Genomic DNA, 19,227 nt, shown 5'->3' with positions numbered 1-19,227 from the left:
CGCCCAAAGCATCATGGGGCGGTGAGCTACTTGTTGCGGCACAGTCGTAGTTTTTTGGGAGTTGCACTACTAAAACGTTTCATTCCGAAAACGCTGTTCGTGTGTTTAAACGCTGTTTAAATACCTTAGCTGCCCATCTGTTATCGTCCAATTTCCTCAGGCGTTCTTCATATAGTATTTTACTCTTAGCTTCCCGTGCTCCGAACGATGCCCAGCCCATATATCCCCTTGTGTACTGCCTCGTTTGTGGTTTTGTGAGCAAAACGCCGGTAGCGCCGCCTGTCGCCAACACCGCGAAGTGTAGACGGGCTCGGTCGGCCGCTGTTCCCGCCAGCGTCTATGCATGTCCACACTCGTGCGGTCGTGTGGGTGTTCTTGATTGTAATTAACGCTGCTGTCAGCCTTCAGCGATGTCGAGAAACAACTTCTGCGTAGTTGGCTGCTCGAATACCTACAAAAACTCGCCAGGAACGCACTTCTATAAGTTTCCGGTCCTGCCTCACGAGCAAGAGCGACGGCGGCGATGGATCGCGGCTGTACGACGCAGAAGGTGAGAAACCGCGCTATGTTTGCTTCAGCGTTCGATCGTTTTTCTTTTCTTTTTTGTCTTGCTTGAAGCGCTGGACCTTTAGCGAACGCTTCCCCGTTTAAACTTCGCCTCGTCAACAGTTAAAATCGCTAGCGAAGCTGTGATGTGCTCATTGCGCTTAGATGGTTTGAACAAAATGCTCCATGTTAAAAACAAGGTCGCGGTGCCTTTCAAGAATTAAGCATCAACGTGACACCTGTGGGCATTAAAAGCTTTCGATAGGGCGTACAACCTCTGTGTTGAATGCTTTTAGCGTGACTTCGCGGTAACAGTAACCGCCTGAACTTCGAAACATTTGTTCTGCGGTGAATGCGTAATCTCTCTACCCCGGCTATGTTACGCGTTGTGGTCACAGTGAAAGAAGTTGTAAACTCTGTGAGACCGTCGTTTTTTATTAACCCTTGTAGTAGTTCTAGCATGCGTGGTTCTCTTTTTTGCATGATATGACTTAATGTTTTCATGCTGCTTTATTGCGGTTTTGTTTCGCCTCTGAAAGCCGCCGCGGTGGCTCTATGGTTTAGATGCTCGGCTGCTGACTCGAAAGACCTGGGTTCGATCCTAGCCGCGAAAGAAATGCTTAGGTGCCCGTTTTCTATGCGATGTTAGTGCACGTTAAAGAACCCCAAATGGTTGAAATTATCCAGAGTGTTTCACTGCGGAGTCGCTCACAGCCTGAGTTTTGTGTGATGTTAAACTCGATAAACCATCTCTACCTTGAAAAAAAAAATCAATTTAACATGTGATTTCAATCAATTTAATGTGAAATCAATTTAACATGTAATCAATTTAACATGTGATTTGCCTGGCTTTGCATTTCATTTCACACTGTTAATATTGTGTCATGTGCCCTTTCAACTAATTGCTTAGTTCATGCGCCTTCCTGTTATCTAATGAATCTTGTAGAGAGGATGGCAGCCCATGGGAGCCTACGAAAAACACCAGGATCTGCAGCAAACATTTTCTACACGGCGAGAGGTCAAATGATCCGAGAAGTCCTGCATACATTCCCAGCACATTCCCAAGTGTGTACAGATGCCCAAAGCCTGGAAGTTCAAAGAGGTATCAAAGGTAAAAATAAACTTGACAATAGATATTTTCTGCTCCTTTATGGGAGACAACTCGGGTAGAGCTGCAGCGTCATAAATGTGCTTGTTTCTGGTATTTCCACAAAGGCATGGTATGCAGGAGTAAGTGTATGAAAATGAGACTAACTAAACCACCACTGTCATTTGATGGCACTGGTAGCTTACAATTGCTTGTTGCTTAATTTAAGACAAGTATTTTAATGACAAGATTATTTAGACTTTCTGGCTTCCACAAAATTGTGTTAAAGAACATAGGCAGTTAAAAATAACCGCTGGATCTCAAAGAACCTATACATACAATCCCTGTCTAGGACGCAGTACCCGTCAAGATTGTAAATTATTTTACATTCATTTCATCCTCTGCTTTACGTTACTATCAAAGAAATTTCTTGGCAATGTGATGAGGGAATAGGAACTTAATTGCACTTCGTGGTCTTAGTTCAGCTCAGAGGCCTCATGCAGGCAGAGGCACAAGGTAAGAAAGGCACAATTTGTGCATACAGAAGAGTGTCCCATGTACTGTGCATAGCTATTTATATCAGAACTGCTGTTCCTTGCGGAAAGGCCATTACTATATAAGAGTGGACTTTATGTTTTGTTATGGTTGCAGGTTGCGTGCACGTGAGCAAAAGAAGGACAGCGTTCCTTCGGAAAGCCCACCACTTGAGGATGCCATGGATGACTGCAGTATGGAGGTGGAAAAGAGAAGTGTAAATACAATTTCTTTCATAGCTGCAAATGGATGTTTATCTTTAAATGTCAAGAAACGGCAAGAGTCTGTATATGAATTGCCCTTTGTCATTAGTGAGAAAAGCCATTATTACTGCTACACCACTGCTGTCACTTACTCATGCACCTGAGAGACTAATTTTTTAACCGGTTTCACTGCCGGGCTGCTTTACTGATGCACCTTTGTAGCAGTAATTTCTTGCTGCATCAGAAAACTTTATGCATGAAACAAATGACAATTTTGATGCTGCGTCACTGAATGCTAAATATGAGAAATTGACAGCTGGCGTTCAAGCATTAAGTAATAAGTCTCGCTAAGAACTGATAAAAGTGACGACAAGTATAGCAGGCCTGTAGTCTTCTGTGCTGATTACATGACTACATGTTTATTCACATTATGTGATAAACATAAAATCATTTGATTCTTATTTTTGCTGCTGTCACACTGCACCATGGCTGGGGTGCCACACGATGGCATAGGGAACTGCGTTGCTGTGATGTGGTTGACTTGCATTTAAGTGGCTCATTACAGAGGATTTAAAATAACAAGGGTTCCACATTTTATACATTGTACAGATCGGATTGCAAACAGACCCTTGTGCATGGAAAACAACTTGACATGCCAAGCCTGTTCTTTTGCTGCATGCAAGACTGCAATGCTGAGACGCAAGTAAGTGACTGGTTGTTTATCATTGTTGCACACTGCATGATTCTATTTCTGTGCGCGAAAGGTGTCGATTGAAGAGATTTAATTTCAGGCGAAAACAAGTTGCCACATGCACAGCAATTTAAAATTAAGGGCGGCCGTATCCCATGGTTTTGATATCGTACTCACCATTTGCTTGACCCGAATTTATATTCTTTTTTTTCTATTTGTATTCCTTCTGTTTCAATTTCCTAATTTCATGGACATATCTACCGTATGTCTCTTGATTCTGCATGCTAGAGGCACGCAATTTATTTTTCTTTTTTTGAAGAATTGTGAAAATTAACAAATGAATTGAATTTCCATTAGGCCGTCCTTCCTATGAAGAAGAGCACCAAGGATGCTTCCTGGGGCACAACAACAGAGCTTAAAGACACTGCATGTGACCCGATGAATGTAGTGGTGTCGAACTCGAACACTCCCAATTTTCAAGGCTATGAGACACTTGCAGCTTGTAGCGAAGACAAGGCTGCAGACATACTCAAATCGGTTGGAGGTGTTTCAGTCCCAGTCTTTGAAAAGCTACGAGGAATAGTTATGGAATCTTTTAAAGCGCACAGATCTGAGGAGATAGTTAGTGCTTCAAACAAACTTCTCCTGTTTTTAATGAAGCTAAAACTAAATCTATCATACTGTTCTCTGCCAGTATTTTTTGGTGTTCACAGGACCACCTGTTCTAGGTATTTCTTTTCCGTGCTGAATGTTTTGCACGAAAAGTTGAGGCCCCTTATATATTGGCCCTCACAATCGACTAATCAGACGATGATGCCAGAAAGCTTTAAGCCACATTTTGCAGACTGTCGGGTCATTATTGACTGCACAGAGGTTGCTTGTGCGGCACCAAGCACTGTGCATGAACGCGTTCTAATGTATTCAAATTATAAAGGGTGCTTTACTGTCAAGTTTTTAGTAGGCATCACACCAAGCGGCATCATAAGCTTTCTTTCAAGGCCTTATGGTGGTCGTGCCACAGATTCATTTATCACACAGACTGGAATTTTGCACCTTTTAAAACCTGGGGATCTTGTGCTGGCTGATAAAGGGTTTCCTCAGATAAGAAGCATGCTGGCAGAGCATGGTGTAAAATTCCAAATGCCAGTTTTTGCCCGCCCTAATCAGCCATTTACCCGAGAAGAGGTGAATACCACATACACTGTTGCAAGTGCTCGGATTCATGTAGAGAGGTCCATACAATGGATAAAAATATACAGAATTTTGTCTGATAAGCTTTCCTCAGACCTTGTTCCTCATGTCGGAAAAATAATAGACATGTGCGGGGTACTTGCGAATCTGCAAAAGCCAATTCTGAAAGCAAAGGACCATGCCTGAAAGTAAATGCATTTTGGATCTTGTAATGTCTATTGCTGGTTCACAAAATCATGCAGCATTAAGAGAGATTTTTTTAGTCATACCATGTAACAGTTGTGTTGAAAGTGAGACAGAATGCATGCTTATGTCGGTTTGACCTTGAGAAATAAAGTTTATTGTTCTTATTTCTCAGTTTGATGTGATGATTTAGTAATTGCTGGGAGGAAATGCTTGAAGTAGAATGCCTGCAACCGTGGAACAGATGTGGCAATAAAATTCTCATCCACATGAACTTCAATGAGAATTTGCTGCTTCTTCGAGTAAACATAAAAGAAGCACTTCTGCATGCCAAGAACATACAGGGAAATCTGAATCTGCGTGTAATACTGGTGCGTCTTTTTCACTTCCAGCCTGCAGTCTTTGAATACTAAGTAAGGTACGTTACAGGATTGTTCGCTGAACTCGACAATATTTCTGTCCTTACATGTGTAAGGACATTTCACTTCAAGTAGGGCCTGCACCGGTTCTTGAGGTACAGTGGCGTCGGGTGTGCAGCACAGCCACGGCTGTTCAAGCATCACTACAAGCCCACAAGTACGGACTTGAATGCACATGTCTTCTTCAAATGATCTCACAGCTTCAGCTTCCAAGGTACTTCCATATGCTGTGGCAGGGGACCAGAATCTTGTGTCTTTTAGAAACCCTTCGGCTACTGCAATGGGATCCCGTCTCAATTTTAGTATTGTGTGCGGCCGGCTACTTGCAGATATGCGAATGGCTCGCATACTTCTCCAATGAGCAAGATCTCTGCGTGGTTCCCTTGTTGTTGCTTCAGTATGAAGTATGTCATGAGGAGTAGCCACGACCTTTGACATATAAAATTCCATTTCAGAGTCTCTGTTTGTCCAGGTCTCAACTGACCGGTAAAGTGCTGAAGTGCGCATGTTTCCCTCTACAACTGGTGTAGGGTGCTGGGCCGCTTCATCTCCTTCTGCTAAAATCTGAGGGGAGAGCTCGTTGCTGACTGCCGTGAGAAGTGAGCAGTTTTCACCCCAAAGGCCGTCAAGCAGAGCAGCCACTGTTGTCGCATCTTGAACAGGGGGGGCTGCTCGTGGCAGTGCAACCACCTCTTCCACTTGCTTCCCATAGAAGCTTTCCAGGCATGCTCCCTTTTGGTAAATTCCGAGGCTTTTCACAGAAGGCTTTCCCCACTTCCTCGGGTCATTTGTTTGAGAGCTGTGCTCTTTTGAGTTAACATATTGCACCACAGCTGCAATATGTTTACAGCGTCCTCCCTGTCCCGCCTTTCAAGTGCATTTTCCATCTTCTAGCAAGAAATCAGGCACCTGTGGGAAAAAAATAAAATGCCACTTGTAAAGCTGCCCTGTAGAAAGCTTGAATCGACTACTTTGTTTCACCAGCCCTCACAGCCTGAACAAACTATTTTTGCAAATTCTATATTTTGGAAACTTTCTGTGCAGGTAATTTGAAGGGTAGAGAAACTGTTCCAGTAATCTGGCTGGAATGTGAAAAAGCAATGACAAGACGGTGCTACACAGATTAAGCAATGAAGTGATTAAGCCAATGTTTTTGCTTTGATTAATGCACTCGATCGCTTTTTCCGCTTGCATGACGCGTATTGTTACAGTAATTTGAGGGAGTGCCGTCCAACCTGCCAGAGACTCGTGCAGGTTGCGGTCGCTAGGCCAGGTGATAAATCTTTCGCCTCAACTATGCATTCGGGAGTGAGGGTGATATGAATAACAATGAGAGCGACACTAAAAATAAAATACTTATCAAATTTAAAAACTTTTTGCTACCGGCGGTGCAACTTTCCAGCTATTTGCTCGACTGATATCTCACTCGCGTGCTCTCTTGTAATCATCGAAACGCTCTTTTTTAACGACGGAACACGTGAAATTCGAGCTGTACGGGCAGTGGTAAAGTGCAAGAATAAAAACGTTCAGCCCTTACTGCCGCAGTCCAACCTGAGATGTTTTTTCACGCCCATCGTGCTGCTTTGCACACTCGCTGGCTTTTCGCGCGACCGCAACCTGCACGAGTCTCTGGCAGGTTGGACGGCACTCCCTCAAATTACTGTAACAATACGCGTCATGCAAGCGGAAAAAGCGAGTGCATTAATCAAAGCAAAAACATTGGCTGAAGCGGCAAGGAATGAATGCATTAGAAGGCATACTCACAATGAGCTCCACTTCGTAGGCAAGCTTGTTGATGCTCGTCTGCGGCAGACATTTGGCGCGTATGTAGACGATGTCGTCCCAGACAGCCGTGAGGTCGGACACATGTCCACTATTATGAAGTGCTGTCCCCTTGCGCACACTCTCACCGAAGAAATAACCGTCCGGAACACGCAGAAACGGCAAATCGCACGGACGCACCTCAGCCATGCTTGCCGTGTGAGGCTCACTGCTGCCCGCCTGCAGTTCCAACGGCCGCCGCACCTGCGCTGGAGTTTTCTCCCTAGAGTTCCTGTATATGCTACCAAATGGTAGCATATACAGGAACTCTATTTCTCCCGTACCAGTAGCGCCGCCTAGCCGTCGGCTCCTCAAGCGCTCGGTAGGACAAAGATGGCCAACGCTGCTGAGACGTCCGAGGGCCGGCAAAAAAAAACGCCGAAACAGAAGGTATTGCTGCGTGTACAAATGCCACACCGAAGAAGGGTACGAAAAAGGAGTCACATTTTACGCGTTCCCGTCGAAGCCTTACGAAAAAGAGCGCCGGGAGAGATGGATCCAAGCAGTGCGGCGAGTACGGTACGTAAGCCCGCTCTCGACGCGTTCATGTGTTGTTTTTAATTTTCCAAATGAAGTACGGCCGCTATACTGTTGCGTACATTACAGAAAGAACTATTCATTCACACTACAGCCCAGACGGCGCACCATGGCAGCCGACATCCAATACTAGAATTTGCAGCAAGCACTTCGTCGGCAATGCAAAGAGCAATATTATGCACCACCCGGCTTACGTGCCAACAATTTTTCCCGCGGATTACCACCGGGAGACTCACTGTGATTCATTGATGCCAGTTGAAAGGTTCAACAGGTAAGTTCAGTGAAAGGAAAAGTTAATCTGCTGACGTAGGGCTGAAAGTTTTCTGCCGCGATACATATCAGATCGTAATCATTGCAGCAGCACTGATAGGACTTTCGGTCTCGAGTTACGCATGCTCATACTTGTTTTATTTTTTTAACTTGCATGCTAATGCCTAGCCTTTGCTTCGTTTTCTTTAATTTCGCCGCTTTCAAAGGCGTTACGCTGAACACTTATCTTTCAGCGGAACGTATTTCTTATACATCGCTTTTTGACATTTACGAAATCGATGCCCCGTTCTTAGCGTTTCGCGAAGTTCTTCGGATGAATCTGTGATTGCAGCACTGGGAAACGGGTTGCGAAGGAAGGATTTAGGTGCATTGTGGTCGGTATGTCTTGATCCCGCAGAGGTAGACCGCGGCACTGGTTGTATATTGACAAAAATTTTAAAGACATACCGAAGCAGGCACCGAAGTAAATCTATCAGAATAGAAATGTTCCTAGCTTTTAAACGATAAACAGCATTTGAGCGTTCTGACTTTTCTTGGTAGCACTGATTTGTGTAAATAATACAGGGGTCATGACTATGTGATCCTTTATTTTCACAGATGGAGAGTGTGCTCTCAGAAGAGTATATCTTCAGACGATGACCAGAGTATGAGTCTCAATGAAGAAAAAAAACACAGAACCACCTGCAGAGGCTGAAAATAAACAGGTGTGTCCAAAATGCATGGCTGTGTTTGCATTTTTTTTTTTTTCAAAGGTGTACAATATAGATGTTCGCTTGTCATTTTTCAGGTTGAGTGGGATCCCTGCACATCTGACGTCTTAGAGCCAGTGCCAAATTCAGAAACAGTGGGCAGCAATGTAAGTTTCCAATTGCCTAATCTTGTAGTTCCTTTAAACCAATGCATGGCTCTGTGCGGAAGTTCTTGTTTTTGTCTAAAATGCACAACATTGTCTGCTTTCCATACAGAATGTTGAAAGAGATTCCGACACATCTAGCTTTTCTGAGCCAGTGCGAAATCCAGAAACTGCGGACACCAATGTAAGATACAAATTACTTAATCCCGTAGTAACGTTCAGATGGATGAAAAAATTGTATGCCACTGTACACTATCAGTTTTGTAACCCTGTGGCTGTGTTTTTTTACTCTGCAGCGAGCAGTAAGTGATGCACTGGAGCAGTTCGAGCCATTGGACCTCTCTGTAAAAAAGGAAACAAGTGAGCAGAAAAAAGGCACCACAAACAAAATGGCAGGAGGAGTGACAATGAATGCGGCCCCCTTACCACCACCAAGCTCAACACTGGTCAATCGAGCAGTGGGACCTAATTCAAGATCTTGTTTTTTCGGTGGTTATGAGACTCTCTCATTAACCCCTGGGGCCATGGACCTTTGTGGCGTTGACGAAAATGTTTTCGCTTTGATGCTTAGCTTGCTACCCCAAGTAAGAGAAAAAGGGAGTGACGTAAGACTACCAAATAAGCTCATAATTTTCTTCCTGAAGCTTAAACACGGGCTGCCATTTAGTGCCATTGCAGTGATGTTCGGCATTCACGAGACAACAGCGTCACGAACATTTCACGCAGTATTAGGAACACTGGTTCATGTGACAAAAAAAATGGATATTCAAGCCAGAACTTTATGTAATACGTGAAACTATGCCAGAATGTTTTAAAGCAAATTACCCGCAATGCACTGTTGTCATTTAGTGTACAGAAATTCGTACAGAAACGCCAACAGAAGTAAGGCAGCAACATGTATTGTTCTCTACTTACAAGAACGACTTCACCCTCAAATTCTTAGTAGCAATTGCCCCATCCGGATTGATAATTTTCAGGTCCAAATCGTATGGAGGGCGCTGTTCAGACACTGAAATCGTTCTAGACAGTGGTTTTCTGGACTTAATTGGGGAACAAGATACCATTTTGGCTGACAAGGGTTTTCCCGGAATCAGGGCAGATGTAACTGTGAAAAGTGGCGTGCTAATCATGCCGCCATTTTCAGTAAAAGACCATCCTTTTTCACAGCATGAGCTAAAAGCAAATTACAACATTGCACAAGTGAGGGTGCACGTAGAGCGTGTAATACAAAGGATCAAAACACATGGAATTTTGCGGAACCGCATTCCTGTCTCTCTTATTCCAGCGATGTCCGATATTTTTCATATGTGCTGTGTGCTGGCTAATCTTCAAAGCCCCGCTATTCAAAAAAATGAAAATTAAACAGATTTGTGAGTATATTGAAACCTTTCAGCTGAGCGATTTTATATGGACACATAACGCACCATAGGTGCGCACAGTTTATGAAGAATGTAAATTTAGAAGGCTAGAGAGTATTTAAACCTCCTGATCATTTTTTACGTGCATTAGCAGTTCACACTGCATGTCCTTGCATTTACCTCTCAAAATATGATTGGCTAACATAGCTTGGCTTGAATATATTAATGATCCTATTTGTAAATGAATGCCTTAGTGTCAATGTTTCTTACACAATTTTACTTTACAGAGGCATTCTTAGCAAGGCAGTAAATAGCACCCTTGTTTGGGTTTCTGCTAGGGCAGGCACAATGAGGAGGTGCACGTGGTCAAGTATGCAGGCTGCCATGAAAAGCACCTAGTGCCCTAGTATTGCCTGGATCCTACTGGAAGCCTAAGATAGTTATTGCAGTATCCACCGAAAATGTGTTCAGCAAATCTCGCTTGAAACCAGTCACTGCATGATCTCTTTAATGAAAAAAGAAAAGTAAAAATCTTCCAGCCGAGGAATTTTCTCCGACAAGAAGATTTCATCCCTTTCCACAATGACTGTGACACTTTGTTTTTTGCTGTAGACAAAAAAAAAGCATTCTGTAGTGTTGGTCACATACATTGCTACTTGTACCTGGCAGTAGTAGGGATGATTTCGGCACAATTTCAGGCAGCCATCGTCATACACCAAATAGGTCACAAAGCTTGTGCAGCTCTCGTGATCAATGAGGGCTTCATTTTTCCTTGAGTAGGGGCACTTGATTTCCAGTAAGATGGTCCCGTCACATAATTCAAAGAGCCCATCAGGACTTGCACAGAGCCAAGGCTGTTGCGGGTGAACAACGAGTCCGACCTGTACAGTACATTACATGGTTATATGTCATAGCATGTACACAATAAAGCTTTTCTTGTATGCATGCGGCAACAAATACTATCTCAATATAGTAATGAATTGGCTAAATATAGTTGAAAGCTAGAACAGAGGCATGGAAGTCGTATCGACAACAATGCAGTTTAGTTTGATAAATTCATTTTTTGATGAATTATGCAAAGAAGCACACAGAAAGTAGCCCTTTTGCATAAAAAAAGCAATAACCCAAGAAAGTTAGCACAAGTCTATTAATTTGTGTAGTTGTTCTTAGTGTTTAGCAGTACTGATGTGGTTGGTGCCTTCATGAATAGAGATGCACATCAGCTATTTGCTTTTGTATTGTGCTTTGTAGTTCCTGTAAACACAGAATTGTTGTTTGATTGCTGTTTTATACATATGAAAATTTAAGAAAGCTATTTTCCCACAGTAAAAAACATGAACAGAATAAAAAAAGTGATAAAATACCTTTGTTACTTGTACATGGTGCTTTCTTTCAAATTCTCTTCTTGCCTGTGGCTCAGTCTCAGTGCCTGGAGAAAAGGGAAGGGGAAGTTGTGCTTAGGCCTTGTCACTGCTTAGGATTATGCATGTATTTGAGCAGAGACAAGAATATCAACAGGTATGTTTACCAATAATAAATAAATCCATGCAAGAGCACAGCAAACTACACGGCTTGTTCTATTTCAAAAAGTTAGTTTAGGCATGTTCAGTGGTTTAGAAAAATAGATGCCCACCGTACACAACAGCTGGCACATGGGGCGTCTTTGAGTGCCGCAACTGCTTAGCCAGTGAGTCGAAACCACGTCGTCTGGTAAGCACTCGATGGGCAGTAGAGCTCGAAATTCACAATGCACGCTCCGTGTGCCACCTGCGAATCCAAGCAAAGCAAGAATTCAGAGGATTATCGTAAACAGAACATTTCCAAACAGTGAGTGCAAGAATGACATGCCACTGTTGCAGTTGACATTAACATGGTGTCACGCCTCAAATCAATTTCACTGGTCCTACATTTGCTCATGGATAAGAGCATAGTTGGAGAATGCCAAATCAAGACCAAGTAACCCAAAAATTAAGAACCATTACAGTTAGCATATTTGAAGGCTTCCACAGTTGTTTTGGAGAGCGTAATGCTGTCATAATTTTATCATACACTTCTTTAAGTGGGAAGTCATGTTCATAGAAATATGTCATTGATAAATGACCCGTAAAGCTGCCCTGCTGGTATATTGCCTTAGCAAGCTCAGCATGCATTCTCACACAAAATTTTAGAGGTGAAAGCATTACTGGCCCCATCGGACGACATTACAGTTTGATTAAATAAATACATGCATGAAATACATAAAGCATATGATGAGGGTAAGAATAAAAACAATAGAAGCTCTGCCACCAACCGTGCACATTTTGCCTGCATTACAGTCTGTGCTGCTAAAACTGCAGCCTCGGACTGTGTACAAGCCACTCTTGACTTAAAGAAGAGCTGCTCCTGAGGGCCTCCAGCAGCAACCAACTGTGACATGCTTTTCGAGGTGTACACTGGCAGCTGCTTTTGATAATCAAGCATTTTTTTCTATTTTGCTTATATCAGCATTTAGTGCTGCTTGGGATATCAGGTCCTCAATGACTTCTTGCTCTTCACGCTCAGTATTGCCAACCTGCTGAATGCGCAGGGCAGCATGCATGCTGCTGTTAATGTCTGGGAAGTGCGAAAGAACATATGATGGTGGCTCTTCCTTCGGAGCCTTGGCTCCTACATATATAGGCTTGTACTCTGAAAAAAAAAGCAAGTAGAACACATACAACCAACATCAGATTCACAAAAATGTGAGGTTTTTATTGTAAGTATAGCTGGGTACCCTGCAAAAAATATGAATATACACCGAGCATTATTTCATAATTAAATATTCTTACGTGATGGTAATACAACCGTAAAAAACAAACGAGCTGGTTTAGGATGCTGGGCTGATTTTCATAAAAAAAAAGAAAACCGAACTCAGTGGCTATTCTCAACGAGTCGGTTTGTCGGTTCATGAAAGGACTTTAGAGGTGGAGCGAAGAAAGCACATGAAAATCAGCAATGCACAGCAGATGCTAGTGGCTGGAATGATTCAATAACAAGTTCAATAACCAATGAAGCTGTGTGTAGGGCAGCTTTCAGCATAAATAAATAGGTCGCGGCAACATAAAATGCTGCAGTCATTTTATGCCTTTCATTTATTTTATTTACCTCCAAAGAGATCCCCCATGGACTCTTTTTTCGAGGTGTCCGGTTTAGAATCAGGGCGGCCCCAAACCTGCAGCTTGTCAGTTCACATACAGCATCACAGCCGCAGCATGTTTGCACGTGCCAACAGCACCTGCTTTGCACGTGCACGATGCGCTGTGGATCTCGCGCGCTGCAGTCAGCTTAAAAAAATAAACACAGGCCACAAATATCATGAGCGCCGGCCGTACACACTAAACTGCGGAGTGGTGCGCATCGATCGAAACGCAAGGACACGACATTAGCGGCGTAAATATAGTTCAAGAAAAGCGCGAAACACGTGGTGATGTGCACATGTTTACCATGCTTAACTTGTAAAGTAAATGCGTGAAAATTCACTTACGTTAACGTCGTACGAGGCTTTCTTCACTTGCGAGTGGCACTTCGCACGCAGATACGACGGTCCGCCAACAGCCGGGATAGATTCTTCTACTGCGTACACATATTTCGCAGTACAAAGCTTCCGGCCCTTCTTAAGTGCGCCGCCGTTAAAGGTATCAGTGATATCGGAAACTATTTTCCGAAAACCATACTGCAGTATCACTGGCGGCATGATGACAGCCGCTGCAGTGTGTGTGACACTTCAGTTCGCTGAGGGCTATGGCAATCAAGTCACTCTGAATCTTAAATGTCGTTCAGGAAGCTGCGGTTTACAACACAGACAAAGCGAAAAAGATCTTACAACCGAAGGCAACGCTATGCTCGCCGAACGCTACACAGGACCCCTCGCGCCGTCCTACTAGGGTTTTACGATTTGTTCACGAGGTGGCGCGGCGTGTCCAAGGGGCTTTAAATTTAGCAGCGCCACCTAGGCAGCGCAGGTTGCCCCAGGATCGCACAGTCTGCAGCTCTCTACCCAATCTCAGTGGGAGGCCGCGCTGCTCAGCTCGGACCCGGAGGTTCAAATTCGAGTCACAGAGCGAGCCGAAAAGGTCGCCGAACGACATCGTCGGTCGGCCACCTGGCGCCCGGCCTAGAAGAGGAGCCCACCGCAGGGAGGGAACGTCACCCCAATCCGCGCATAAGACCTGCACTTTAAGAAAGTTTACCTCCTCCTCGTTTTGTTTTTAAATCGAAGTGTCGTCTGACATACCCAGGTGGTCCTCATTAACGGTACGGCGGACGTCGCTGTAGGTCCAGAGTCACTGCATCATGCTGCATGCTACGCGCCTCTTCCCTGAGAAGGGGTTGAAATCCATGCAAGTGATTTCGTTCGCTGCTCTGCTTTTAATCCCACAGTAAACACACAGAGTAAACAGCATTCGCCAAGAAAATTTCCTTTCCCTCCCGAAACACATATTAATTCTCTATCGGTAGTAGTGAATGGCAGGTTAGAGCAATTTTCAGCGATCAACAATACCGGTTGCAATGCCAAAGAATCACATAATAAAAGAAAGTGCTCCAACAAAACAAAATTTAACAAATAAAAACAAACAAAAGGAAGCTCTGCGGGCGACATTGACCGCAACCCCCGCCACTGTCGCGGCCACACCCAGGGCTTTGTTTTTTTTTCAATCATCAGTGCGCAGCTTTTGGTGTGGAGCAGTGCCACTGAGCTCACGTTAGAGCGAACTCACTTCGTCGAGCTCTCGACACTCCGTTGAACCTGTCAACTCTCCACTGTGTGTTCGAAACTTGTTTTGCCCCCGAAAGGGCGCAGCGGGGTTAGCGGAGCCTCCTCCAATGCACACCCCTGAAGAAGCCGGGCGCCGGGCCGGGGGTGGCTTGTACCCATTTTTACCGGTGGGTGTCCGGCGGTGGGTTTCGAACCAACCACCTCCCGCAGCCGAAGCGGACGCCCAGACCACTAGGCCACGACTGCGGTGAATGCCTTAGGCACTTCCCATGGTTATTTAGCCGCAATGAAGCTGGGTTATTGCTAATGAGGCGTTCTGCGGCAGCTGCGGACTCGTTTCGCGCTGAACATCTTACAAACGGCCGCATACGTTCATTCATGCATACGTTCCTTCGTGTCGTGTAACCAAGACAGCTCCTGCGCACCCAAGGTACCCGCGCAGGTAGTTTTCCCCATCGCCGATAGATGGAAGCACCTGTCCCAACAAAAACTACAATTTCGTTTGGTTTGCTTGCTCGCCGTGCTCTTGCCAGTGGCCGACTGGTGCCTGTCACTTACCTCTTCTTTTTTGAACGTCACATTCTTATCGCTTAACGAGAATGTCAGTGATGCGTCAAGGACACTGCACCGTACATACTGGCTGTGTCCGCTAAAAGCGCACATATAAACACGCAGGAAACTTTTTATAACTGCACTGCAGCCCTCTTACTATTTGTAATAAGAACTATAGCTGTGTTTTTTTTTTGTTAAAGTGACAGCAAAAAATTAGCGCATAATGAACTGGCAGTTTTGTATTAAAGGTTATAAAGAGTACAGTTCAAATATGATGCAGTAAGTGCTGCATCAGTGTCTTTATCGCAAAAAGAACTTCGCTTCCTAAATTGCACATCTTAGTTTGTGTTTGCTTGCAGGGATCCGGGTGCATGAATGAGCTCTATGCGTTGTTTTCTATTTTGGTGCCTGAATGTATTTATACGCGCAGCATGCCAAATAAATGTCAGTTGCTAGTTCAGAGCTGTGTTGTCCATTTCCTCCTTTCTTCCGCTCTTTTCTTTGACCTTCGACCTTGCGCTGTTTCAATCATATCAAATATGAGAGAGCTTCGGCTTTAGCATCATAAAATTGAAAATGGCCCTTTTTGTTCCTGCTTATGTTAACTTTGCACGCCAGCGCAACCAGCTATACAACTTAAAGGGGCCCAGCAACGCTTTTTTCATATGCTTTAGATGATTTCTTCATGACACGCAGATACCGAATCAAAAAGAATCACTGGAATCGGTGCACTAGAACAGGAGTTATTAAGGAATGAATTTTCAAACTACAAGCAAACAAAACATTGCCCTCGACTCAAATTTTCCCGGTCTTCTCTTTGCCGTTTCAATCACGCAATGACGACACGCGGCGAGACCAATCGAAACAGCGTTCACGGGCACGTCACCAAAACGTCCGGAATATAGCTTCTCATGGTTTCCTGGTCGCTGTAACACGTTTCCGCTGACGGCGTCGTTTCCATAGTTACAAGCACTGCTCGAATCTAGAAAGAATCCTTTCAGGTAGCCTGGCTGTTTTTGTATTTTCTTGTGCGAACGTGAAGTAAGCCGAGCCTGCCGGCCGGCCAGCCTGGACGCCGGCAGACGGGATGCCGTCTGCCGGCGTCATAAAAACGAGCTAAAGAGTATTCTTGACGTACGTAATAAAGCCTGGGATAGGAAAATGAGAAATATATCATTTTTCTGGGTCACTGGCCAATGCCGAGTTGCTGGTAAAAGGGACAACTGTGGCACGAGCGAATTTGTTGCGAGAACCGCCTCGCAGCTGCCTCTGACCCGACGGGGTCCGGCTCGACTGGCCCCCTCTAGCTCCGCTGCTGAGGGCGTAGCGGATATTGACCACGCTATTATTTTATTGCGAGAGAATGCTGGATGGATGGATAGGAGCGCCCCCTTTGAAACGGGGTGGTGGCAATTGCACCATGCTCAGCTTTTCTTTATTTATTTTTTTTTTGTTTACTGTGTTGGCAATTCTCATTAAGATTCTCCATAACCTTTGCCTACGGTTTCCTACTATTCTAACCTTATGCCACATCTCTACTTTTCAGCCACCAATCCTCCAATCGCTTTTTGCTGACTTCCACTGCAGATTTATTTACATGACCATTGTTATCTTTAAACCCTAGGGCCTCAGAAAGAGCGACTGTGCCTGCATCGACATCCGGATGGATACCATCACATTTGATTATGAGGTGTTCAATTGTTTCCACAGATCTACCACACACTGCACATGTGTCATCTTCTTCGTTAAATTTCTTTTTGTAGCTGCGCGTTCTAAGACACCCTGATCTAGCTTCAAAAAGTAGGGCACTGCCTCTTGAGTTATCATAGAAAAATTCTTTCCTAATCTGCCTTTTCCAGAATCGATATAGTTCTACACTATGTTTCTTTTCCATTGAATTCATCCAATTTTTAACTTCCGCGTTTTTAACCTGTCGTTTAATGCTCTTTCTTTCTCCGTCCTCATGACCGCCATACTTACTGGTTAGTTTTCTAGTTCTTTTCCGCCACTGTGAGTCAACGTTCTTTCTGTATAAATATTTAAATACCTTAGCTGCCCATCTGTTATCGTCCCGGTCCGGCTCGACTGGCGCCCTCTAGCTCCGCTGCTGAGGGCGTAGCGGATATTGACCACGCTATTATTTTATTGCGAGAGAATGCTGTTGACAGAAAAGCGGTGTGAAGAGTAGGCATTTTATTATAGCGCAGGCGCCTTCCGAAGCGCCGGCCGCTGCGGCTTCGACGCGAAACGAGCTATAGGCCTAGCGACGACCACGGCAGCCAGGCAGCAGCAGAGCTCGTCGCCCGGAGCGCCCGCGAGCGGTGCCGTTGCCGTAAGCTCGCAACATAAGCAGGCATGCTTTGTCGCTGCTCGAGTATAGCTGGCAGTCTTTCTGATAACAAGGCGATCTTGTCTTTCCTTGCGATATTTGTATACCAAGCCAAGCAGCGCTCATAGGCACTGCTGCACGGCGGCGAAGTGCGACACCGGTTGTGGGCGGAGCTTCGGCAGAGCGGCGCAGCAGGAGGCCACGAACTTCTTTGATGCAAAGTGATAGCCAGCGCCTCTGCTGGGGCATTTTTTCTAACAAGCTTTGAAATGATTTTGCTTCAGAAAAGATGCTAGTTTTTTCAATTTAATATAAAAGGACACAACAAAACATAACATATTTTTGCTCACGAACACAATTAGCTTGTTATCAGTTGTTCATCCAATCATAATCGTCCGCCAGCTGAAGTCATATCCGCTGCAAAAATGCAAAAGACCACCGCTGTGTGCCGACGCCGTTAGTGCCATGATTTTGATTCTCGAGCAACTAAAATATTAAATACAGAAATATGCGTGTTATGACCGGTGGTAATAGCGTCGCCTTAACTCAACAATTACAACAAGGAAGAAAAACAAGCCACTCAGATTATGGTGCATGGCCCCTTTAAGTCTGCAGTGAAGCTCCGCCCACATGCAGCCTCCGCGCACAGAATTAATCCGCGACAAAAAAGTAGTCCGCTGCTTACACGTTTCTTGTTACGTAAACAAGAAGCTTATCACAAGAAAAAAATTATAAGCTCTAGGATTTTGACACGTGGATTGTTTGATATAGTCAATCATTAAAAAGCTGATTTCGTTTACAGTTGCGGTTGGCCAGCGGAGTAATACAAGCCGCCGCGGACCGCGGCCCAATGTTAGCAACTGCTGTTTTTTTAAGTTGTATACCACTTTTTTCATAGGGAGAAGATGTTGTCACCTGCACATGGAGGAAGGAAAGTCACTTGCGTTACAGTGAACCAGTTCACTGTACTTGCGTGATCTCACTCCCACTGCTGTCTGCGCATGCGCGGGATTGACATAAGCTACAGCAATGGAGACGTCATTATAGTCTCGTTGTCTGCTTCCCACGACGCCGCGGCCCCACAGCCACCGCGGTGCTAGCGTCAGCTCTAAACGTGACTGTAAGGTGCAACTCACTTGCTTCACCATTCGCGCCAAATTTGCGGCCGGTGGTACGGCTATGCAAGTTTCGTGCGGTATACCGGACTGCGCCTCGCAGTGGCAGGCGTCGTGTCAACGGCATCGGGAGAAGAAGTTCTTAGTAGACATTCGCTGTACACAAAGAAGCAAGGAATCGTGTGAACAGGATATGCGCCATCTCGCAAGGGGTTTTAGGGCCTTCAACAGGACCTCGCCGCATGAACATTCCGAATACAGTGTATAAAAGGTTCGTGCATGCGAATTATCTCGTCTGCATGTCTCTTGACACTTTGGTTGCGAAGTCGAATCTGCTTCTAAAGCACGCGGCGTAATATAAAGATGCGGCGTGCACCGCGAACGACTTTAAAGGGCAACTCCGGCGATTTTTCAGCCATTTTAAAGTGAGATTGAGGAGAAATTGAAGTTAACTTGTATCGACAGAATACCAGCTCCTGATTACAAAAACGCCACTCATACTGACAACATAGGTCTTGTAACGTAGAAAAGAGCAAGAACCAAAATACAGATATCGCCGCCACAGGCCAAACTCGCAATTACAAGCGTGCTGACGTCGTAGGACAGAACAGTGTTGTTAGAACCAATGGTTCTAGCAACACTATAACACGAGAAATCACCAAACACTGAGGCGCAGCCAATCCATGCGCAAATCTCCATAACGTCGCCAGATGGCGCCACGATCCCAACAGCTACGCGCGCTCCTGCAGCATCGGGACCAATCATCGCCTGATCACCGGCGGTAGGCCGGCTCCCGGTATTCC

At 44.9% G+C, this 19,227-nt stretch overlaps 1 protein-coding gene and 2 pseudogenes across 2 annotated transcripts; 2 read left to right on the top strand and 1 right to left on the bottom strand.

Annotated features, from left to right (window-relative positions):
- The first annotated feature begins 299 nt into the window (after positions 1-299).
- On the top strand, positions 300-3,419 carry LOC149348340 (uncharacterized; annotated as a pseudogene). Its single transcript, XR_016292243.1, has 4 exons — positions 300-550; positions 1,493-1,657; positions 2,285-2,384; positions 2,980-3,419. The product of XR_016292243.1 is annotated as an uncharacterized LOC149348340 (transcript).
- Positions 3,420-7,167: 3,748 nt separating this feature from the next.
- On the top strand, positions 7,168-9,714 carry LOC149348339 (uncharacterized; annotated as a pseudogene).
- A 470-nt stretch (positions 9,715-10,184) lies between these two features.
- LOC149348338 (uncharacterized) lies at positions 10,185-12,835 on the bottom strand. Its single transcript, XM_089541728.1, has 6 exons — positions 12,817-12,835; positions 12,245-12,360; positions 11,447-11,460; positions 11,327-11,400; positions 11,058-11,122; positions 10,185-10,574 (listed from the first exon to the last, which is right to left on the bottom strand). The coding sequence occupies exons 1-6, from the start codon at positions 12,833-12,835 to the stop codon at positions 10,185-10,187; spliced, it is 678 nt and encodes a 225-aa protein (XP_089397854.1).
- Positions 12,836-19,227: the final 6,392 nt, after the last annotated feature.

Source organism: Amblyomma mixtum, chromosome 4 (assembly GCF_055824585.1).
Source record: "Amblyomma mixtum isolate Tamu chromosome 4, ASM5582458v1, whole genome shotgun sequence".
Classification (NCBI taxonomy): Eukaryota; Metazoa; Arthropoda; class Arachnida; order Ixodida; family Ixodidae; genus Amblyomma; species Amblyomma mixtum.
Note: the sequence above shows the minus strand (reverse complement) of the source record. Positions and strands in the feature narration are given on the sequence as shown.